Below are 25617 nucleotides of genomic sequence, written 5' to 3' on the forward strand. Positions count from 1 at the left end.
TAATGAATGGGAATGTTCAACATTACATTACAAAGTTCCCACATTTGGTTGGCGGTGAATGTTAATTTCTCACCCTGTTCATATAGTTTATCCAGGGCTGGAACAAAAGACCACAGGACCCTTGGGCACAACTGTCATTCCCCCTCAACTAGATTCATGTGATTGTGAAGCAGCTACTGTAAGTTTATCAAGGTGTGGTTGGGACCTCTGGGCGTCTGTGATCTTGAAGCATGTGCTCCGCATGCGTAGCCAGAAATCTGGCCCTGAGTTGATTCTCAAAAACTCAACATGATGCGGTTGTGTAAAATAGAGAAGAATGGCATTGTTCTGGTCATGTCCAGTGGCTCATCTCCGTATGATGCTGGGAAAATGGTGAAGGAGCTTTGCCTCGGAGCAGTGATGTCATGTGAGAAGCGCTCTGAGAACAGTAGCCTGTGTCTTCATTGTTTTGTGTAGTGTGAGAGACGGATAGAGCTCGGGAGAAAGGAAAACAACTGCATCATAATGTGAAGTTAGATGTATTGAGTTGGATGAAATATCACTCTAAAGTCAGTTGAACTAGTTGAGGTGGGAGGTCAAACCAGGTGTGTTCATATTCTTTGTCGTAGAGCTGCAGTGTTATATGTGTGTAAGAAGTGGCGGAATGTTTTGGTTCCCTCCTGTCAGCACAGTTCCACATGAGTGACCTCTTTCCCTCCACCATCACTGATCTCTGTCTCATCTTACAGAGGGAGTCAAACCCACACAGACTGCTCAGATGGGAATGTTTGCTTAGATCATCTTGAGTGAGATGAAATGAGCAGAGGTTTACCAGTGTTTATGTAGTTTATTGTTGGTAGCGCTGGAAACCCACTTGGTGAATGAATAACTATTAATGGAATGTTGCTATGGAAACACTTTTGAATGGTTTGGAGTCTTTTGGGATGTTCCATCTTGCAGACTGAGTGGTCCGGTTTTTTTTTAGGTCAAGAAAGAAAAAGAGAACATCTGCCATGTTGAAGGGATAGTTCACTGAATCATTTACTCACCCTGATTTTGTTCCAAACCTGTATGAATTTCTTTCTTCTGTTGAACAAAAAGGTATTTTGAAGAACTGTGGTAGCCAAACAGTTACTGGTAGCCATTGACTTCCATAGTATATTATATTATTTTATTTTATTTCATTTTATTTCATTCATTCATTCTTTTTTTCCCCTTTTTTTTTCTTTTTTTTATATACATAGGAAAATGATGCGAGTAAATCATGACAGAATTAAATTTGGGGTGAACTATCCCTTTAAGCAGGGTTTGTGGTGATACAGAAATGTTTAACTTTAATACCTTGAAAATAACAATATTTAATTTGCTACAAAATTAAAGGCCAGTATCTAATAGTCAAAGTACTTTCTTATCAACTGAAACTCTGAGATTCCTCTGGACTAATAGCTCTGAGTGGGATTATATAATAATAATAATAATAATAATAATAATAATAATAATAATAAATGTATCTATTATAATTTTATAATATTTTTTTATTATTATTACATTTTGTTTACATGTGTTTTTTCCTTTTTCTTACAACTGTGAGAAATATATAAATGCAAAATAAATTTATTTGCAAATGTGTATATGCAAAATATTATTATTTTAAATGTAAAAATTGCTAAATGATTAAAATGACTTTTTAATACTACTACTACTAATAATAATTATTATTATTCTAAGAAATATATTACTACTGTAATACAATGCACTATAAAGTAGATTAATATTACATAAGTATATTATTAATATTTTAGTTTAAAGAAATGAAATCACAATATGTAATTTATTCACTTACCAAAGTTAAACTTATTCTGGCAGATGTTTCTGAAAAAAGGTTTACAAATGCTTATTGAAAATCTAGTGAAATGCTGTAATAACCTGTTCTCAAAATGTTGGAAATGTTGGGAAAATAAAATGCACCTGGTGCTTATGTTAAATTCATAGCACATGCAGAGTTAGTTTTACTAAGCTACATTCACAGTGAACTGAGCCGCTCTGAAAACACCAGATCATGAACTGCACATCAGAATTGATGTGTATCAATATTTTTGACAACAGTAATGCAAAGTAATCAGAAACATCAAGGATATCAAGTTTGTCTGCTGCTTAATGCCTTAATCAATAGCATGAGTCTGAGGTTGCAACTAATGAATGGTTTTGGTCTTCATAAGAAATTCATTTTGTGTTTTGATGTTAATTTCTTAGTGATTAGTGCAATAGCCCCTCAGTGAATAGACAGAAATAAGTGGTGTGAATGAACAGTGATGAAGAGCCTGTCTCATCTTGTCTCATCTGCACTGTGTTTTAGACGGTCCATCTTAACAGGGTCAGTCATCTATTAATAAATAATCCAGAAACATTCCCTCCCTTTTGCATAATGTGATTGGACTCCGTACAGGCTATGCTATTGATTATGCTTCCCTGGACGATTTGGCACAGCTGACGTCCTCTTAATAAGGTTTCTGTAATGTTCAGAAAAAAGTCTTGGGAATATCCTGATATGAAGGCTGTTTGTTTGTGGCACGTTGATAAGTGGTTACAGACACACATTGCCTCTTATGTATGCGGTTGTGCACACATTCGTTCATGCATCATGTGCTTGTGTGTGTGTGCGCGCGCTGAGCCACATGCCGATGCTTCAGCTGACAGCTGACTGCTGCCCACATCTGTGTAAAGGCACTGGCATGCTAACTCAATAGAGGAAGCAGAGCCATACCCAACTGTGTGTGTCTGATGGACAGACAGCTCTTGTTATTGTCAAGATGTTGTTAGGTGTCTGGATTTTCTCTGAAATGAGACTGAAAAGTCTGTGTGGATGTAAATAACTGTCTGAATTAGGCTGTTAGCTGGTTTGGCTAATGGACATATAAACAACCCTTGCTCTTTATAGACTTTCAGTTCTGTAATCAATGAGCCAGAATCACAGTTTTAGTCCAATAGGTTTACTAATTGGTATATACAAATAATAAAATATCAGAAGGAAAAAAATTACAGGATATATTGATTAATATTATCTTTTTATTCATTTTTTATTTTATAATAATCTATTATTTGTATATAATAATAATAATAATAATAATAATAATAATAGTCGTTATTATTATTATTATTATTATTATTATTAATAATATTATTATTATTATTACTACTACTATTATTATTATTATTATTATTAAAATATAGGAAGGAAGAAACAATAACAAGATATATTGATTATGATCTTTTATTATTTTTTATTTCTTGTAATAATCTATTTGTATATAATAATAATAATAATAATTATTATTATTATTATTATTATTATTATTATTATTATTATTATTATTACATATACATAAAATGATGTGTGTATATATATTAGGCATGGGACAAAAAAATCGATTCACCTAACTATCGTGATTTAAAAAAAAAAAAGTATGATTTTAAAATACATTGCTTTATTTTAGTCCTTGCTTATATATATATATATATGAGGCGGAGGAAAGTTACCTCTTTTATTTCAGCAGAGGGTGATGTGTTGTATCGGTGAGTATTACATGACGTCATATCTCTTACTAGTGAACACGTGAAAGTTAAAAATGGTGGACGGAAAGACAGCTAGAGATATACGACCTGCACCATCACACTTTACATGCAAAGTGAGAAAAACACTTCAGATTTCACAAATTACCAGGGAATGAACAGCTAGACATGTCTAAAGCAGTGTGCAAAATCTGTTGTCTACTGGTATCCTACTGTGGTAATACAACTAACATGAGCGTGCATCTTGCTCGACATCATCCAGAGCTAAACGCTAAAGAACCTGTGAAAGCAGAAGCGCCTGCATGCTAACAAACTCTGAATGAGACATTGAATAAGCTACCCAGCGTTTGAGATAAGGCAAGGTGGATCACTAAGTCAGTTGCTATGTTTATATGTAAAGACATTCGACCGTATGCCGTTGTAGAGAATGATGGATTCAGAAACATGATTCACACTTTACGTCATACCGTCAAGAAAGTTTTTCTCAAAAACAGTCTTGCCTCAGAACATGCTGACCAGCTTTAGTTTTTGCAAAAGAATCTTGTCGTTTCCAAGTAATACGTTTGATTAACAAGAACAGTCATGTAGAGGTTGCCAGTTTAGCTTAGAAAGAAGCATTTTTAAATTCTTAAAAAAAAAATAATATTGCAAAACATATCGTATCGGCACCCAAGTATCGTGATAGTATCGAATCGGGAGGTAGGTGTATCGTCCCATCCCTAATATATATATAGTATAATTAGTATAATATAATATTTTAAACGTTTAAAGTTTTTTTTTTTTAAAGCTTTTTTGCGATATAATATATAAAAACTAATATTTATAAGACTTTTTAAAATACAAAATGTATTTTTTTATGCCGGTGTCCATCAGCGAATCTGCTGCGTTGTCACGGGAACATCCCAGCTGAAGATAATGAGGCAATTACTCTCTCCCTTCACCAAGTGCATTCCAAACGACTACATAATGGTACGCATGTGCCCTGTTCACTCCAAAGTACCCACACCAAGGGGATAGGGATGATCACGTCCATTTGAATTTACCATGTGAACCGTTTCGTTTCAGTACGCGTACCGTTTCACCCCTAATATATATATATTATATAATTTTAAGATAGTAAATTATAATAACTGTTATTATTATTGTTATATACAAATTGAACCAAAAATGGTTAATATTAATAAATAATAATAATTACAATTGATAATAAAATAATCTAAATAAAATCAAATTATATTGATTTAGTAATATGATTTGTTTTATAAAATATTATTTTAATATATGTATATGTATATATGTGTGGGATTGTAAACAATATGTATAAAATATTATTATTATTGTTGTAAATAATGATAGTGTTATTATTATTATTGTTGTTGTTATATAATATACAAATTGTTATAATAATAATAATTATAATTAACAATAAAATAATTTAAAAAATAATATTATATATTAATGTTATTTTTTATAATTTTATTTATATATTTATTATTATTATTCAGTTTTTCTTGAAATGTAAAAAAAAATGCATATGAAATTATTTTTATGTATATGCGAAAGTCACCATTTATTACTACTACCTTTACTTAAATTATGAAAATTATTATTTTTTAATTAAACTACTTATAATGATTGGGCAGAGGCACATAAAACTAGCTAATGGTATCTCTGTTATTTAAAAGAAATTGTCACAATTATACATGCACAAAAAGTATTACAATTTAAGACAAATTTTTATGGTTATGAAAGTTGTTCATCCTCAAATCAGGCCTTGAGAAAAGCTTAACAAACTTGGGATGTGCCTCGCTGCAGTGATGTCATGTGAACTGGGCTGAATGAAAACTAGCCTGTGTCTTCATTGTTTTGCATAGTGTGAGACAGAGAGAGGAAGGCAATCATCAGTTTCAAGGGAGATTTGAGACCTAGTTTTTTTTATTTGATATGCATTTTGGCCAATAAAGCATGTGGTCTCTTCTATCAGAAGATAGACGATGATGATTTAGAGCACGTCTAGTTGAAGTCATGTGCTTCTGACTGGATTTAGACCTGTGTGTGTTAGTGTGTCTCTCCTGCAGTTTTCCTCCAGCATCACTGCGCTCTCTCACACTCACTCTTTCTGAGTCACAAGCCTGGAGAGAAACTGCTGAGAGAATATTCCTGTGTTTTTTCACTGTTTCAGGACGTCTGCAGGAACTCTCTGTTCTCACAGTCACACCCTCCACCGCCTCTGAATTACATGAGTGCAAACGTAAGGGCACAGTACCTCAAGCACGCAATACTGCAGGAACAAAGTACCTCTGCTTTTGCCAAAACAAGTTACATCTGTAATTTAAAATATTAAATATAAAATAAAACAATACATAAAATAAATACTGTTGCATTTTCAGCATGGGCAGCTCTACAAAGGTCAAACAATTATGTTTAGCTTTGGGGCTGTTAGTTACTGACGTGTGCCTAACAACATTTTCATTATTTAACAGATGATGAGCTGTCATTGCGTCTGCATCACAGCATTCTCGTCCTCCTGACTTCCTCTTTATTGCGTCCTTATGTTATGTAAAAGCTTTGCCTCTCCTAGATGTGTAACTGAGGTGGATGTTTGATGTTTTGTTGATGTTAACCACACCTGGAAAACCCGGAATAAAAGGACATCATTGAAAGATTGTTTCAATGAAAGATTGCTTGTGACAGAGTTTTTAAACTGAGATATTTATGAAGCTGAAAGCAAGAATATGTTATTTACATGTGAGAGCAACAAAGAAACATGGAGTAATGACGTGTCCCAAATAAATCAGTTTTATAGTAATTTTTTAATTGATCCATATCAGTTGATATTGAGTTTTCACAGAATGAATATTATTTAATTATAAATATAATATTATTCATATGTAGTTTTGCATGCTTGTTTACTCTATGTAAGAATTACAAAAAGTAAATCGTTACTTTAGGTAAAAAAAATATTTTATTTCAACTAGTTGCTAAAATTAAAGTGAGGAACTAAAATTAAAGTGAAGAAAAAAATATATATATATACTGTAAAAAATGACCCTGAATTTAACGGTAAAAAGCTATAAAAATGGTACAGTAAAAACCTGTTAAATGGTTAACGGTAAGCTCCCCTACTATATACAGTGAAAAACGGTATTGTATATTTCATGTAATTTTACCGTTTTTGGAAGTGGAAAAAGATATATAATATAACCGTACTTATAATATAAGTCAATAACCGTAAATTGATATTCCCAGAATTCCCTGCGTTACATTTCAAATTTGATGTTTTTTTTTGTTGAAATAACTGTTTCTTCTTAGTTTTTTCTTATCAGTTTTGTACATTAGGTTGCATTATTTCAGTTCCATGTGTTACTGTGAGAGTGTTTGTGTGAATGACACTGTGCACCTTCTATATATGTTAATATTTAAAAGCTGCTTGTGCATCATCATCTGCTTTTGGTGGTTATCAGTGTATTACAAAGGTACAAAACAGATTTCAGTACTTCAATAGTTTGGTAAATTAAAATGATATCAGTTAATGAAATTGCAGTATTTAAATGTAAATTTAAGTTTAAACCGTAAAACCTAAAATGTTGCTACTGTATTTTTTACGGTTAAAATTGTGGCAACCACAGCTGCCGTTTTTTTTTACCATAAATTTTACGGATTTTTTTTACATCTTATCTGTATTGGCCAGAATTGTAATAAACTGTAGATGGATCCCGACATTATGGTGATATAAAATTACTCATATGACATATGAGATTTTGTTCATACTGCCCACTCCTACTATCTAAGTGTTATTAAACAACAAACAAGTTGCAAAAACAAGTCTGCAAGTAATGAATGAATCCTTCTACACACTGTTTAGTACCCTTTCTGTGTTTACAATCATACCGCAGGCTAGACTTGCTGGTAGCTGAGCTCTAGTGCAGTGTATTACACAGAGGATTAGATTACATAAGAGCAGGACACTTATAATATTTGTTTTCCTCATGACAAGGATTAAAGTCTGGAACACAGCATGTTATTAGCAGGTATGAACTACTGCAGATCCACACCTGGAAAAGTGTCAATATTGATACAGAGATCAGATCGGTGGAAGTGGAGAAATGTTTCGGAGACATGATGCCCAGGAGCGAAGCCTCATCTGTTTGAGCACTCGCTTACATAACAATAATTACGCTGGATTTTATCTTCTCACTGATAAGGCGTTTTGTATAACCTCCTTTATAAACATAATTAATTCTCTGTACTATGTGTGAGTCTAGTTGTAGTTTATTGACAAAGGGTTGAAGACAAATCTGTAAATAGATTCACTGTATAATTCTCCTTATTTGATCTAATTCCGACCTTCTTTTTGCTGTTTTGGGATGTTTGCCATACTTTTGCATGAAAAAATAGTTGGTTTTACCACTCTTTCAGTAATTGCATAATGTAATTTGCTCTGCATGAACTGTTCTCGCAGCTCAATTGTACTAGTTAGGTTTAATTGATCGCTCGTTGGCCGCCGGGTCATGTCAGTCTCCTGAAATGATTCCCAGACTGATTTTCACGAGTACATCCGCTCCTGCCGCCTGAACTTTCTCTGACATGATTGAATTGAACTGGTACAAAACAACACTAGGCCAGTCAATCAACTCCTTGATGGCTCATATGATAACAGAGGGCATCTTTGTTCACAGAAACAGTCAGGCACACGGTGGGTAATGTCAGCATACTGCACGGGTTCATATTTATCTGGAAATGTGATGCACTGAAAGATACTCGTTTTTCACTGGTCCTGAGGCTTAAACTAAACATTGCTGCTATTTTTAGAAAGTTTACATGGCCTATAATGTGTCACAACATTTGTTATTGTGAATAATTTATTTAACATTAATTGATGAACGCTGCAACATCGACACTGTTATTGAAGTAAAATGAATCAACGCTAAACTGACTCAAGCTGACGTCTCTGTTGCCTTCTGTAGAGCTGTTTATAGCTGAATTAAGCTTGTTTCGTAAATTGTGAATTTTGCACTTATTGAACTAAACTGAATCAACACTAAACTGGCTTGAGGTAGAATATTGATGCTATTGTCTTCTGTGGAGCTACTTTAATAGTTGAACTGAGTTTGCTTCATAGCTACTGAACTTAGCGACGTTCAGTTATTTAACGAAATTAAATCAGCATTAAACTAAATTGAGCTCAATAATGATTCTGTTTTCTTTTTGGAGCTGTTTTCTTTTTTCTGTTTCTTTTTGGTACATTTCACTTTTTATGCGTACGTGAGGGACAGCGGAAAGCAAATTTCGTCATTAGAACAATACGCGATTTTTGTAACCATGCGTACTTTGTACGCACAGGTCACATTGAAGTTATTTTGCACTAATCTGTTGTTCTTCAAGGTGGCAACACCGACCCGCGCCATTGTTTCAAAGTAGAAAACGAAACAAAAGAGACAGAACAACAACAATGCTAGCGTACACATAAAAAAACTAAGTATACTTGGGACTTTACAACTAAAATTATATTTGTTTCCTAACTGGAGAACTTTGCAACATTAATATTGTTATTTACTTACGTAGTACTGTGAAGCTGCTTTGAAACAGTCTGCATTGTTTAAAGTGCTGTTTGAATGAATGTGACTTGACTTAATAATATATAATATAATATATTTTTAGATAATGTCAGATTTTTTTAATATAAATAAATAAATATTAATAAAAATTATTAAATGTCTTTAACGCTAGTTTGTTAGCAATTGTAAGACAAATTTACAACCAAAATAATTAAAAAAAATTAAAATAATTAAAAGGGGGCTTGATAGGGGATAATAAAATTGTTACTATTTTTATCAACACTTTTTTTTAAAGATTTAATTTGGGCTGTTTTTGCTATTATTATTATAGGACAGTTGGGGCTGGGTGATTGGCCAAAAAATTGAAATCTCGATTTTTTTTTTTTTTTTTAAATGTAAAAAAAAAATTTTCCCCCAGGAAAAGGTCCTCGAACCAGGATTCGACCTCGAGATGTCCGTAGTGCAATTTTTATCAACATTTTTATATAAAGTGTCAAAATTATTCATATTATTATAATAAAACTATTTATTAGTAATAATTAATCTATCGATTTTCATTAGCATAAATAATACATTAATGAATTAATATATAATTCTTATATACTTTTAACAAAACATTTAGAACAAATGGCATAAATGCAAAACCGGCCCGACTTTGCATTATTGTCAAGTCCTGTTTGAGCCAAATATCCAGTGTTTGTCAGATCTGAACATATGAATTCCCCCTCCATGAAAGCATGCAGGCCTCTGAGAGTCATGAGACTGTAATGAGGCTTATCCAAGAGGTTGTTGACTCTCTTTTTCTTTTGAGCTAATCTCTGATGCCTTTTATCAGTGATCATGATATGGGTTGTAAAATATGTCATAGCACGTGTTGCTTCTGATGTCATGACTTTACGGTTATTTATTATTGCTTAATGAATGTGATTGTGTGTGTGTGTGTGTTACAGATCATAGAGTCTCTGGGTATAATGATCTACAAGGCTTTGGATTACGGCCTGAAGGAGCATGAGGAGAGAGAGCTCAGCCCTCCTCTGGAGCAGCTCATCGACCTCATGACCAACATGGCAGACACGGAAACAGATTGTCCCGATGAGGGATATGAGGCAACGGAGGAAGAGGATGAGGGAGAGGAAGAATCCACAGAAGTCTCCAATGTCCGTGGCTACCGTGATATCATTTCCGTAAGTATGGATATACATATACATCAGCTAGGCCAGGGGTGGGGAACGTTGAAACTGGAGGGCCGGTGTCCCTGCAGAGTTTAGGCCCTCCATGATCAACGTTCCCGACCCCTGGGCTAGGCCAATTATTGGCTATTTTGTCATTATTGGAATTGGCCAACAACTGTGGTCATCTGTACGATCAATAGAAGTGGTGTTTGCCAATTTGGCCAGTTACTAAATCTACCAATAGCCCTGTCAATTGTGGTTTTTGAGTGAATATTTGGAAAATTTTGTTTTTATTTAATTCATCCTTTTTACCATCCTCAGGTTATATCCCATAAATGTATTTCTTCATTAGTTACATAGTAAAATGTTTGGGATTCAGTTTACAAATGCTGTTATCTGTAGGCCTATAAACTGTAAAATTTGAAATAATAATTTTAAATTAAATGCAATGAATTTAATAATGTAATTTAATTGAAATGCATTTATTAATAATACATTTTTTATCAATATAACTTTTTTATGTATTAATGAACTAAATCAAATTAAATCAAAATTATATATTTATATAATACAAAAATGTATGGGATGCAATTTACAAATACAGTTTTTTTTTTTTTTAATTAACATTTTATGTAAACTGTCAAAATTAAAATATATTGTTAATTAATTTTAATTTTATAAATTTATTTAAATTAATTACTATTGTTTTATTTATTATTTTACATCAATTCTTTTAAATCTAAATTATATATTTATTAAATTACTTGTTTGTTTATTAAATGCATAATACATTCTATGGCATACAATGCACAATTTTTCTTTTATTTATCAAAATGTTAAAATAGAATTGTAATTAAATCTTACTTTATTAATAATAATTTATTCGCTCACATACTAAGTAATAAATGAATTCATTCAAAGTAAAAAATAAATTCATTTTGAATTTTAATATATGAATATATTTTAGTGTGAAGCCAGATCTTCCTCACAGATCCTGAGTTGGGTTTATCTCTCTTAAGATCGGTGTGAGTGTTATTTACTGAGAGTTACTCTCTCAGCTGGTATTCATTATGCTGCTCCCTTAGGCCCACTCCAGTAACGCATTACCCTGAGACTCCATAAAGGCCTTCTGACAGCAGCGGTTATTTTAAATTAGTCATATTTATCAATACGCTAATGGAGAAGCTCTTTACAAACTGTGGAAAGAAAGATTATGACCAGACTGAGTCCACACAGATACTAACATTAGCATGAATTTAAATCGTAACGAGGAATACCATGAAAACACCCATGGAAGCTGTTAAATGACAAACAAACGAGCAACATGCGGTCAGTTTGGTTCACAGTATGTTCTGCACTATTCTACAGGGCCATTTCAGGACTTGTTAGATAATGTCTGTCCTTTCATGCCTTCCTTTCAGTGTCCGAATTTGTGATGAGGTTGAGTGCAGAAACGAACCGTGACATTAGATTTCTCCAAGCTGAACCTGGTGAAACCTTTTAAATTCTGTATTTAGACAGAGAAAGATTGACAAAAATAAAGAGGACGAGAACAGAAGATAGTGGACTACCTTTGAGGCATGTGCCTCTTTCATTATCTCAGCCCATTCGTTTGGAATGGGAAAATAAAAGGACTTCCTGGAGTGTTTCTTTAACTTCCTTCAGCGCATCCTCCTTAAATGGTTTTCATTTTTGCTTCTTATCTCTCTCCTGTCAGGTCTAGCAGGTTTTTTTTCCAAGTTGTATTTACTTTCCCTCGTCGTAGACAATATTCTCGTTAAGCGTGATTTCTCAGCAAAACGCGCCACGGAGACGGTGAGTCTACATAAGACATTCCTGAAGAGGGCAGAGCTCAAGGGAAGGTGTGAGGAAAAATGTCATTAAGCCGGTTGGAGATGTATTTGGTCGGCGTTATTGTGCATTTTAAAATACGTGTCATGATCAAACTATTATACCTGAGAACTCTGAACTTTAAATGGGCCTATGTTTTTTTTGACCTGACAGGCATGCTAGCTTTGGGTTTGGCTCTCAGCTATGTGCCAAAATATAATGTGTAACGCCAGGGTTAACTTGTTAGACAGATTCGGAAGATGATTTTCTTAAGGTCTGTGGAAAAGATGCAAGGATTAACTTATCAGACAGAGTTGGACGAGACCTTAAATGCACTTCTGTCCTCTGAAACACAGTCAACTATTTTAGGAAAGAGACTTGTTGACAAACAGAACAATTACTAACGATTTGTAGTCGTACTGTAACCAATTTGCTCATGAATGAACCAAAGCAGTGGAATGTTTGAGAGCATTTCTTTGTGCAGTGTATTTATAGCAACATTCAAATGGGAAAGAATTAAAATTAAACATTCAATTTCCTCTGTGATTCTTTGTTTGCTCTCAATCTAAGGGACAATAATGTTTGATCATAAGATGGTTTCCCAAACAAGAAAGCAGCCTCATGCAGAGTTTCCTAAACTGGGGTTTGTGAGTTGATAAAAAGGTAACAATTATTTAAATCAAAGGTAACATTTAAATAAATAGATTTCTTTTCAATAAAACCAATCAAAATAAAACACTTGAAAATAAATAAATAAATAAATAAATAATATATATTTTATATATATATATATATATATATATATATATATATATAATATAATATAATTTACAATACATGTGTATATATACAATAGTTCATTTGTTTGACAAAAACTTTCCTTAATAAATCTTTATCTGACCAAGATCTTCTGTGCTCTAAGTCACTCACAAATCATTTGACAGTTAAATCATTTCCATTTGCTTTTCGCAAAATATTGTTTGTGTTGATGCCTTTTGCAAGACATTGCATTGTTTCATACTTTTAATCTTCAGAAAGATCTTTCTTCCTCACCATATTTCATGAGAACTGTGACTTGCTTAATAATGTGGAACAACCTCTTTAAGTAGGGTTTCCATTTACCTAAGAAGACCTGGCAAACTATTGAACAAACCTGTCTGAGATTGATACCAGTTAACTAAAAAGATGTGAAAAACCACACGAACAAAAATCTGACTCTTTATTGTAGCAAAATCCTATTGATATGTCACTTGCATAATAATTTGGAACGCAGTGTATATGTATGTGTGTGTATATATTTTGCACTAATTTTATTAACGCAGCACTCATTTTCTGTTTGATCCATGGCCTAACCGTAGTTGGAGAAATGGAGATGCACAATGTTGTGTCGCTAGATTTAGCAACTTTTCAGATTCCTTTAGCGACTTTTTTTTTTTTTTTAAATCGTCAAGCGACAAATCTTTAGGGTTTTCCCAAACCTTATTTAGTGCACAGGTCGAGGTCGAGACTTCCCAGCACGCACGCACACCTCTTTCTCCCGCTGTGGGTCTGCTCTGTTCAGCGAGCAGCACAGGAGCAGAGCTGTCAGTTAAACAGATATAATGTTGCTGCTCTAATTTTACATGCAAGTATAGCTGAAATCACAGCACAGATATTGTCTTCTGTGTAGCCTATTTGATTTTATCAGACGACGGCTCGATTATAAATCAGGATTTTTGTGGCTTTAATGCTGTGATGTATGTCTCACCGTTTTCTCCTCTCCAGCTGTGCACGTCTCACCTTCCTAGCCCATCAGATGCTCCCAACCACTACCAGGCCGTATGTCGAGCCCTGTACGCAGAGACCAAGGAGCTACGCACCTTCCTGGAGAAGATCAAGAGTGCCAAAGAGGTAATGACCCTCATATGACATAAAAATTTAGAGTCAGCATATTACAAAGATATTTACAGGGTAAAAAAAAAAAAAATCAAAACAGCTGTATGCATGTACAGTACTGAAAGCATGACGCTGTTGTGTTCATCAGCTTGAATAGAGTTAGTGGGCTGACAGCACAAGTGACTCATAATAGGCTGTGGACTGTGGAGGTGGATTGAAACCAGTGCTTTATTACCCAACACATTGTCATACACTTGTTTCTTCAGGTTTTAAGACTGTAAATCTTGTACTTATGTTTTTTTTTTTCTCTCTAAGTATTCTTAGACATTCACATTTACATTTTTACATTCACATGACCTATAAAGATCTGTTATTTCTCTTTAGCATTTAAGAGATTTTAGATCCTTCTATAATCCCCTCTAATTACAAGTACACAATATATATTTTCTGAGGTATGGGTATATAATAATGTTTGTACACAAAAGTGGCCTTTTTTTTCAAAAATGTATAGGTACTAATATGCATCCTTTAGGGTTAAATGTGGTGCAAAGGTGTACGTTTTGAAAAGCTATTTTATTGTAAAAATGAATTATAAGTTTCTGTATATTTTTTCCACTTGTCTCAACTGAAGTCATTTGTAAAAATGAATAAAGACTTAAATATGCAAAGTTCTTTACTATAGCTTGGTAAGTTGAGCAACTTACTGTATTATTGGGATAACTATCAAAAAGTGTTCCGAGAATTTATTAACAAACATTATTATGAAGTGTTATTGCTTCTTATGACATGGTAATGTTGTGAGGTGCACCATCTGCAGGATTGAGATGCTATCAATCTTTAACTCTTAAAAACAATATTTGCATATAACATGGCCCTCATACCTTCCATTGAATGTCTTGAACACCACACAGAGACTGAATGCAGAAACTTTTTTTAAAGAGATTCGTTCTGAAATTTCAGCTGTCAATTATGAACAGCTTTACCTGCCAATACTCGAAGATATTTCATTATTAAACAGCATCAACTGCTTAGTGTGCCAGAGACATTTTTTAAAATTAAATATTTTTTTTTTTATGTAAAGCAACCATTCTAAAACACCTGTAATTACATTATCTGCATTTGAAATTAATAATATATTATTTATTATATATAGATATTACAGTGTTATTTTATTACTGCTTCAACACTGTCCCTGATCAGAATTAATCAAAAATCTCTTATTTGCATGAGTTGTGTAACCCTAAACTTGACCAGGTTCGCAAGAAGCTGTTTTTAAGGGGATTGTTCTGTGATCGGCCTAGTCAGACAGACATGTTTAGCCCTCTTTAGTACAGAGTGTGGCTGTTTAAACTGTAACATATAATCAAGAGGCATGTGAACACCATGTAATATGAGCCTTATCCCATTGAATGTGTTCTTCCCCCCCCCGAGGCATTAGTTTGCATTAACCTGCTTTCTATACTGTAGCTCCTCCTCCTTTCAAAAAGGAGACCTAATCCTGCAGCACCAAGTGGCACTGGGTGGAGGTCACATGTCGGTGGGTGAAACAGGAGCAGCTGTCATGGGTCTTAGAACAGGTCTGCTCAGTCCTGAACCAGAATTTAGTCCTGTTACACCTGCACATTCTAAATAAATACTCATTTTCACATTTAGAATAAAAGTGTGAAATAACATTAGCAAAGTACATATTACTTGCGAATATTAATGGAAGTATGAGAATTAGGATGCAGCCTAGATCAACTGCTCGGTTGAATATTACTGACAGGTTTGTTAGGTCAAGGTTGGAACCTAACACTGCAGCATAGCACTTTTCCAGAATGTGGATTAAGTAATCGCCCCTGCTTTAGAGGACAGGAGTGCAGAGAGCGAGTGAAAAGGGGCAGGAAAAAAAGGCAGAATCAGTTGTGTGGTTCTTTTGATCTTCACCAGATTGACAGAATAGTCTCGCTCTGATGATTCCGAGTCTACCGTTTTTTTTTTCCCCTGTGTCTGTGTTTCTTTTTTTTTTCTTATGCATGAATAAAATGTGCCTTTTTGGCTTGTGTTTTGTGATGCAGCACAGTTGTGTTTGCTTTAAGAGATCAGACTCTTTCTGTTCAGATATTATTAGCTCTGTTTGTGTGTGTTTCTGTTCATTCATGCTAAATCTACGTCAGGGCAGGTTAAACTCTAGAGGGGGACACATCTCTTCGTCACTTTGAGTTCTTCTGAGGGAGACTGCAAGCTCACTAAATGGATTTAATAAGCAATCCAGGCGGCAGCAAAAGAATGATTTATTGTTCTGACCATAAGCCTGACTTACATAATTCAAAGGCTATGCTGAAAAAAAAAATCCTAATTTAATCATACACAATTTAATTTGTCCTGTGATGGTAAATCTCATTTATTTTGCCATGAATGTTAAACCACTCAAAACAAACAAGATGGGAATATATTAATGGTTGACGTTTACTGAACACGTTTTGCAATTTGTCAATTAACCAGTGCAGGTGAAACAACCATTGTGTCTATCATGTATCCCGTTGTCCCAACTTCAACCCTGTGTGGAAATGACTTTTTTCTAGTGGATCAGTGGGTGTGGCTGTAGTGCAGACTAGTTAAAGACTGCATTAGCTGCATATTGATTGAGCCTTAATATTGGCATGCTTACTGGGACTGTCTGTCACATGAGAGTGAATCGATTTACACACAAGCCAGACCCACGATGGATAAAGTGACATAAAGCGACCCCAGACTGAGGACAATCTATGTCATTTTACGTATCCAACACCAAAGAAATGCCATGGTGATTGATAGATAGATAGATAGATAGATAGATAGATATTTTTTTAACTATTTATAATGTCTGTTTATGGACCTTCTGCAGGATCTTAACAACCTCTGGTCTTACAGTAATACTAATTTTTTCTGTTTTTTTTTCTTTTTCAGAATTTGCGAAAGATGGAAGGAGAAACAGAGCAGCCCGTCAGAGACCTGAATGAGCTGCAGAACGCTGACTGGGTGAGAGCAGTTCCCCTGAGCATGACGGTGCTGAATCCATTCAGACGGTGCACTGTTGGTTCAGGGCAGTCATAAGTCATGGCTAACTATGTGTTGTGTATATTTTCCACAGGCACGGTTTTGGGTGCAGGTGATGAGGGACCTGAGACACGGTGTGAAGCTGAAGAAGGTCCAGGAGCGTCAGTATAACCCTCTAGCCATTGAGTTCCAGCTTACGCCTTATGAGATGCTCATGGATGACATCCGCTCCAAACGCTACAAACTTCGCAAAGTCATGGTGAGCGTGCACATGTATATACGAATCCTGAATTGGGTCATGTCAGCATCTATGATCAAAATCTATTTTTGAATTTCTCCATGAACAAACAATCATGAGTCATTTTTCCCTTTGTACCAACATTACAGTCACACATTGCAATTCACCTTTATTGCTGTTTGTTGCAGAGATCATAAACCACAACAATGTTTACTTTGCTTATCAGGAATCGAGCAGGCTTATTTCTGAAGCTGCAGGGTAGAAAAATGTTTTATAGGGTTGAACTGGATATATCAAGTGAATGACGCTGAAATCAGTAAATCAAGGTGGCTTGAGGTTATGGTTTAGAAATAGACCTATAAGGTTGCAAAACGTTCAGAGAGATGCCACGTCAGAGTCAAGATCTTACATGATAGGCCAGTTTGAATTGAGTGAGGTAAAAGGTCAGTTTTTGTTCACCTACCACACCTTTGCCTCTAGTTATTAATGCATTGTCATAGACAATAGCTGTCATTGATATTATTTTGATGCATTCTTTATACAGGACACATGTTTGAAATGCATCCTGTGCATTGTTTCAAATGACACAGACTTTAGGTTATAGTTCACTGACAACTTCAGTGACCCTTGCTGTTCCTTCTTTCTGCTGTAGGTCAATGGTGACATTCCTCCGAGGTTAAAGAAGAGCGCTCACGAGATCATACTGGAGTTCATTCGCTCCAGACCTCCACTGAATCCTGTGAGCATGAGAGCATACACAAACACGCTTACATTTGGTCATATGTGAGCTGGAGTAGCTTTAAAATGATGCAGATCGATTAATACAAATGTCACCTATTAACTCAAACCTGTTAATGATTGTGCATGCGTGTGTTTGAATGTGCTTTAAGGTTTCTGCTCGTAAACTAAAGCCTCATCCTCCAAGACCTCCCTGTCTTCATGAACGTATCCTGGAAGGGATCCGGTCGGAGAGAAAGCTCAGGCCTGTCTCACCTGATATGATTCGTAGAAGTCGACTCGGTTAGTGCACTTTATCACATTTGCTCTCATAAACACACATACTCTTATTCATTCATGCACATCATTTACCTAAAAACCTAAGCTGGGCAAATCTCTCTCTGTATATGTACTGTACATATTTAAGTATATTTATTTATTTATATATATATATACTTAAGTCTGACAATATACAGTGTACGCACTAGCAGTCAAAAATGTAGGGACATGTACTCAATATTTATTCTAATTTGACCAGATTTACAATAATAATAAAGTTATCATAACTGAAATAACACAAATTGATTTATGGGAATTGTGTATGTGACCAGTAAATCTAAAATAAATTTCAAATATTATTATAAAAATACACATACTTTTGGTTCTTATTTTATAATAGTAATACTTAATAATAATTTTATTAATAGTAATATTAATTATTCTTTTTTTTGGGTCAATATCACCATAGAGTGCCCTTCAACCCTCACAATATTCAAAAATTTTGGTTTTAATTTCCCATTCGCTTTGTCATATCATAAATAGTAGACACTCAAGTACTATAGAAACATAATAGCTGAGCTCCCACACATTTTTTTTTTTTAGATAATTATGGGCCATTATTCGAAGCATAAACCATAAGATATGTCCACCCTGTCATGGACATATATATTACTGTTAAATACGTTTTCATTGCAAAATTAAGATGCAAATTATATCTCTGAAATTATATTTTCTGAAAGGTATGATGTCCCTTTCCTAAACAGGGTTATTTGTTTGCTTTCAAATTATAAATACATAAAAGTTTTTATGTAAACCATATGTTCTTACTGAAACTTGCACATGTATTTTTTTCTTATTCGGAGAAAACTGTGATATTTGGATGCAGTTTTTTGTTTGCATGTAATTGCCCCCACACCTAGCTATTGAACACACTGGATTATATAGATATGATTGAATTATTGTTTAAAATATTATTGTAAAATATCTAGATGACAGGGTGGACCAGTACATGACGGTGTGGACACATAAAGCAGAACACACAAATCATGACAAAATATGACAATGAAACATTTATTCGACTTCTAAAAAAATAATATAATAATAATAAATAATATAATTACATCCTCAGTCACGTTGATATATTCCCCCCCCCCACCATTCATTTTCATTCTGTCCACCAGACAGGGTGGACATTTTGGAACAACGACAGGGTGGACATTTTGAGCTTCAATTATCATATTAGCTTAAAAAACTGTGACTAGCTAAATATTTAGTCTGGTTGTTGAAGAGAATTTGGTATATTTAAACTTACATATTTTGAAAATACCGTATTCTAATTACTTCTGGCATGTTTTATGGCTACAGGGTGAACATGTTAAGCTTTGGCAAATCAAGTAAGCAAACTCATACGAAGAAAATTTGTTCTTATTCACCTAAGTGGTTGAAATTCCCGCCACTGAAGAGACAAAAAATCAGTTGTCCTGATGTCACTAAAGGGGATGGACTTTTCTTAAAGAGGCGGATTTCCCAACACGACAGGGTGGACAACCATTCAAGGGACATGGGCAAACCCTTATTTTTTATTAAATAAAAATATCGTTTTTATTACCAAATGATCAATACACTCAAATTGAGTTTAACAAAAATTTAACAAAATATTAATAGAGAACAACATTTTTTTACTTTATGATTTGACTGTATTCTGCTCTCATTCAAATTTAATGAGCAGTGCATGGAACATAGCGAAATAACACGCATCCTCTCACACAAAACTAAAAAAAATCTAGAAAATGTATCTAAAGAGCCAAGTAATGCATTTGTTATGAATATAACCCTTTTCATAGTCATTTTTATATTAAGTTATCATGGCAAATGAGTTATTTATATACAGGACACCAAAATGCACCCTACAGTGATATTGACCCTTTTAAATCTTATGTAGGCACATTTTTAAAATATTTTTAAAAGATTAAATAAAATAAAAAGGTTTTTAAGTTTTAAATGTGGAAAATATTGCACAGAATTATAATATATAAATTGTTTATATTACTACTAGTACTACTACTACTACTAATAATAAATTATTATAAACTTTTGTTATCATTGTACAATAATAATAATCCTTATTATATTATTTGTAAAAAATCTTAAGTAAAAAGATTTTTAAAAGATTAAGCACAAACATTTTCGTATAATCAAAAGGTTTTTAAGATCTTGATAAACATTTTAATCAAATTTAACCAAATTGTTCAAGTATGTCCAAGTTTTTGCCTGCTAGTGTTTATTCTTTAACACTGCATAAATGTGTATTATCCTATGCAGAGATATTTTTCCAAATACATTCTATTCATATTCAGTATACATTGTTTCTTTTAAATAACTTGTATTTACACAAAGCCAGCTTCATGTTATGTTAGTTAACCTCTATATCAAGTATATCAGTCATGTGGAAGAAGGTGAGTATTTGTCGATGTGTTAGAGATTGACCTCAGGTCATGTCAGACAGCAGTGCAGATGTGTGACAGTGTGTCAATCTCATGCATGGCTGCTTGTGCTACACTCAACCATTTGTTCACTAACAGTGTCTGTAGTACTGCCCTGTGTCTCTAACTCTGCGCCACCCATTTTATTTACAGCTATAAATCTCTAATTATATTTCACACCTTGGATTGATACTGTATGTTTTTAAAAACATACATCCACATTGTTACACGCCATTTGATTCTTGTACTGTACATCAACGCCATTGACATTTACAAGGTTATAGAGAAGGTGCAAAGTCTTAATAGTGGATTTGCCCTGAGATTTGGTCTCACGGTGGTATTTGCTGTAGGATTCAATAGTTAAAGATTGTGAGGTTTAAAGTTGAACGTGCACTTGTACATAAAGACCTCTAGGCTGTTTGTGTGGATGATTGTACAGTTACACAAGCATAAATCTGGCGATCATTATATCGGACTGATCCATGTTGGTCCAGTCGGTTACAGCAGACTTAATAAAGCTTAAGGTTTGCACGTATGTATTATCAGTTTGTGTGGTGAAAAGAGTCTGTTGTTTCCTCCAGCTGCCTAAAGAGACAAAGTTCAGTGTCTACAGTCTATAAACCTTTAAAACTTAAAGGAGATTAACATAAATATCTATTGTATGCATTATGTGAGTAGTTGGACTTTACTTCAGTGTATTTATTTTTCTCACATTTTTACTAGGACATTATAAATAAGTTTTTTTCGTTCTTGATCCTAAAGTAGTATAAAACGATAATTGTATTCCATTGGTTGTGTGAATGTGTGATATGTTGTCAGAAAGCTTCATCAGTCCTCCCTTTTGTAATGTGAATTGTACTGTAGCTTTGTCAGTTTTATCTGTGCTGTAAAAATAACATTTATTCTTTCTTGATCCTAAAAGAAATGACCTGTTGTTTGGCTGCTTAGTTGTTGAATTGTGTTCCTGTTTATTAATGGAGTTACAGAGCAGCATTCTTTATATCTAACATTAAGTTCATTTACATTTAATGCCTTGTTTTAACCAATGGCTTTATTTATCTTCTCCTCCCTCTCTCTTCATCCATAACCTCTGCCTCTTTCTCACAGTAATGCGCCCACTTAGCATGTCTGTCAGTTTTGACTCATCAGGTAAAGACTTCACTGTGGCTTTACCGCTGTCAGCTCACTGACCCTGTGGCTTCTGTGTTTGTGCCAGACCCCTGTCATGTCACGCTCCTCTGGTGGTGGGGTCATGGCATTGAACCTATTAGTCCGTAGTGGAGGAAGGGGACAAGGCAGTGCCTCCAGTCTTGAAGAAATCCTTCTTACATTGACAAGACTGCATGTCTGTGGATTGAATTCTTCAAACACTACTTTAGTTTAGGTTCTTTAGTTAAGGTTGGAATATGGCACACAACTTTTGCTCAGATTTTTGGTCTGGACAAGTTGACAGTGGAGATTTGGACAGTCAGAATTGACAGATTTATAGAAAATCGTGTAGTATATGATGGGCACAGATTTTTTTAATTTTATTGTAGCTTCAGACTATTCCAACCTGTCGGAGATAGTGCTGTATTTGTTAAAAAACAGAATTAGATTAGTTGTCTATTTTGTTAAAAATAGAATGAGATTATTTTAAACAAATAAATAGAAAGTTCAAAGGAACTAAGAAATAAAATAAAAATTAAATAATAAAATTAAAAAAATTAAAAAAATTAAAAGAATTCAAAGTAGTAATATATCAGTTTTAAATGAAAAAACCTAAATAAAAAAATAGAAATGACCAGAAGATATGCCTAAGAGACTTTGGTCATGGTATATACCATATTTCATTTGATTCCAAGTTTTAAAACCCTTTATTTTAGGTATGTTCACACTGACAGCAATTTGCAACAACTTCAACAATGAGAGTTGGTAATTTCTGAAAACATGACTGTGAGCCAGCTCAGCTTTTATTCAAATTAGAAGCAGTGCAGATTTAATCACTGTCAGTGTTTAATGAATAAAGTATTTCCTTCCCTTTCCCTTTTGTTGTATTAAATAAGTCATACACTAAGATTTGTAGTTTGTAATGTAAAGTATCAGCTGCTAGCCTCCAATATGGCTGCTTGTGCTGGACTTTCCTCTGTATGTCCTCCTGCTGCTATACCGCACTGTTCCTTCCACCTCCATATCCCACTAATCCTCTGTCCAGTATGGCTGCTGCTTCTGTGTGGCTGCACCACGCTTGTGCTTCTGTGTGCTGGTGTCACAGAGCTTCTGATTGGTTTACCTAAGTGTAGTTTACACTCCCATATTGACTTACTGTGTGAATGTCAGGTATAGAAAGGCCTGTTTTGTGCTTCTTGGGATCATATTGAAGAATATGTTCCTTTCTAGGCGCAGGCAAAAGTATGAGCACCCCACAGGACTTGTTCCGAAGCTCAGGTAAAGTATTCCTGACGCAAGCATGACTTTCACATCGCTCCCTCACGCCTCCGAGCCCAGTGAGAGAGAAAAGCCAGGGTTCTGAGAGCTCGAGTATGAATCAAACACAAACTGTGTGGGTAAACAGCAGAGCTCGCAGAATTCATTTCTGAATGAGGATTAGTCTAGTTTAAGAAGGGTTATGTAACTCTGGGTCTGCAGGCATCAATATTTAATATGCTGCACTGTTTATTTTTATACTCTGTCCATCTAAATTCTATAAATATCTCACTTGAGCCTCAAATGACCAGGAATATTGCTTTTTAAAATACTACATTTGTTTTTTCTTAATATAGAAAGGATCAGTATGTTATCTGTAGTACATCAATCTTTATTTTCTTAAATGTTTGGATTGTATTCTATTAGTTATGTGAAAGTTTCATACATCACATACGTAGTTTAAGTCTGTATGAGACGTTTTAGGGTGTTGTGCAAAAGAGATTTACATTACAGTTCAAAAAAAAAAAGAAAGAAATGAGTACTTTTATTCAGCAAGAATACATTAAAGTTTATAACATGTTATTAATGTTGCAAAATATTTTGATTAAAAAAGCTGCCCTTTTTACTTTCTATTCATTTAAAAAATCATGGTTTCCACAAAAATATTGAGCAGCACAGATGTTTTCAACATTGATTATAATGATAAATGGAGCAGCAAATCAGCATATTAGAAGGATTTCTGCAGGATCATGTGACTGAGTAATGATTATAGTATTTCACCAGAATGTATTTATTTGCAGTATAAGAATCTTTTGAACAATAGTTTATTTAAACTTCTATTGATTTGATTTAGTGAATTATGCTGTGGACATGTGGCTTGTTCAGGAAAGCCATTATTGTTTTGGCGTATACAACTCAAATCTGTTCAGTTGTGGTCTTCATCTGTTTTTACAATTCAAACCACATTAGACATGAGATTTGAAATCCAACAGAAATTAGATTATTTGAGTCTTAATGGTCAGATTGGATTTGAAGTCTCTTTGTAGTGATTTGAGAAATGTCTGAATTCACTAATTAGTGGCATTTGCTATGTATTCACTTAAAACAAGTGAGAAACATTTCTTTCACAGTTTATCCATGAATGTGTGAATACAGTAACAACAGTGAGATGCCATGATGGACAAAACCTCCAGTTTCTGTCCTCGTTTCTTAGCATCATGCTGATGCTTAAGTCATTACTGTGGCAACCAGTATAGAAACAAGGAGATCCAATTTCTACAGTTCTAATTTGACAATGGAAACAGCCAGTAATCAAGATCAGTAGACAGTTCGTAGTTGGGTGCAGTGTAAACAAAGCATAGTTTCCTTTGCTGTCCTGATTGGTGTCTGATTATGTCCATATTGTCCACCCACACACAGACATCCCTGATGGACCCCGCAAGTTGGCTGTCAGCACACTGTCCCTGGCCAATGGCACGTCGCCAGCTCGGAGCCCCGTAAACGGTGTAGCCGGAGGTCAGCCGGTGTCCCAGAGAAAGAGGTTGCTCAAAGCGCCTACGCTGGCTGAGCTCGATAGCTCCGACTCGGATGTGAGTGGGATTTATATCTTCTATATTGCAAAAACCCTTCCAAAATGTTCAAAAAGACCAAATACGATTGTTAACCGCCTCTTTTTCCTACTGTAGGAGGAACAAACCACTCAGAAGTCTGACAGCAGCTCCAGCGTATCCGCCTCACTGGTTGAGGACACATCTCCAGAGTCCGTCGTGGCCAAAAGAGGTAAGAACCCGTCTTGAAATATCCAGAACTTTTTATTCACAGTCCAACAAAAACCTGTCACTGACCCTCCAGTTCTTCTTCGCCTCAATTTTTGTCTTCATTTTTGTCTTTTCCCAGCTCCTCCGCAGTTTCTGCCCATATCTTCTACCCCTCAACCTGACAAACGCATCGCTCCACAGAGGAGGCACTCCATAGAGAAAGAAGATCCCACCAGCGTCCGGCCTTTCCTGCCTCCGTCTCGCCAAAACTCCAAATCTCTGGTAACTGCAACAAAACCTTCCTTTAGCTCTGTGCAAAGTTGTTTTTCCTTGTTGAACAAATCCCGGGACAGTAAATGAGGGGTAATTTAGTGTTGAGCGGTCAATTGGCTGCAGGCTGTGGTCACACTTAACTGTCCTGAGTCTTGTGAAAGTATAATTAGATTCTCCGGATTCTGTCTAGTGCTGCAGCACTGCAGGTCTTTAGTGTGGAGAGAGAGAGAAATAAAGAAGAACTTGTGCTTTCATTTTCAATTCAGAAGCCTAATTAAAGGGTAATCTATGGCATACAGCAGTTTTTAATGTCATTCACATTCACACAATACAAGGAAAAATTTTCAGTGAATTTTATCTTAAAAAAAGGGCAGTATTAATAGATTTACAGCTTATTTTTGACTAAATCTTACATGAAGCTTCATTTATGAAGAACGGACTACTTCAGATTTAGCCATGCTG

The 25617-nt window shown here is 34.6% G+C and overlaps 1 protein-coding gene across 5 annotated transcripts in view; it reads left to right on the forward strand.

The window, feature by feature from the left end:
- Positions 1 to 25617, forward strand: part of spire1a (spire-type actin nucleation factor 1a) — a 43807-nt gene that overhangs the window by 12363 nt on the left and 5827 nt on the right. For 3 of the 5 annotated variants that reach the window (XM_058754109.1, XM_058754110.1, XM_058754111.1), the window contains exons 3-12: positions 10058 to 10291; positions 13874 to 13999; positions 16913 to 16984; positions 17097 to 17261; positions 17893 to 17979; positions 18131 to 18260; positions 23099 to 23146; positions 24545 to 24714; positions 24811 to 24904; positions 25022 to 25164. In XM_058754109.1, coding sequence (XP_058610092.1) covers positions 10058 to 10291; positions 13874 to 13999; positions 16913 to 16984; positions 17097 to 17261; positions 17893 to 17979; positions 18131 to 18260; positions 23099 to 23146; positions 24545 to 24714; positions 24811 to 24904; positions 25022 to 25164 — 1269 coding nt within the window. The remainder of the gene's footprint in view (positions 1 to 10057; positions 10292 to 13873; positions 14000 to 16912; positions 16985 to 17096; positions 17262 to 17892; positions 17980 to 18130; positions 18261 to 23098; positions 23147 to 24544; positions 24715 to 24810; positions 24905 to 25021; positions 25165 to 25617) is intronic. The other 2 variants (XM_058754112.1, XM_058754113.1) reach the window with 1 other exon arrangement.

Source organism: Onychostoma macrolepis, chromosome 19, assembly GCF_012432095.1.
Source record: "Onychostoma macrolepis isolate SWU-2019 chromosome 19, ASM1243209v1, whole genome shotgun sequence".
Taxonomy (NCBI): Eukaryota; Metazoa; Chordata; class Actinopteri; order Cypriniformes; family Cyprinidae; genus Onychostoma; species Onychostoma macrolepis.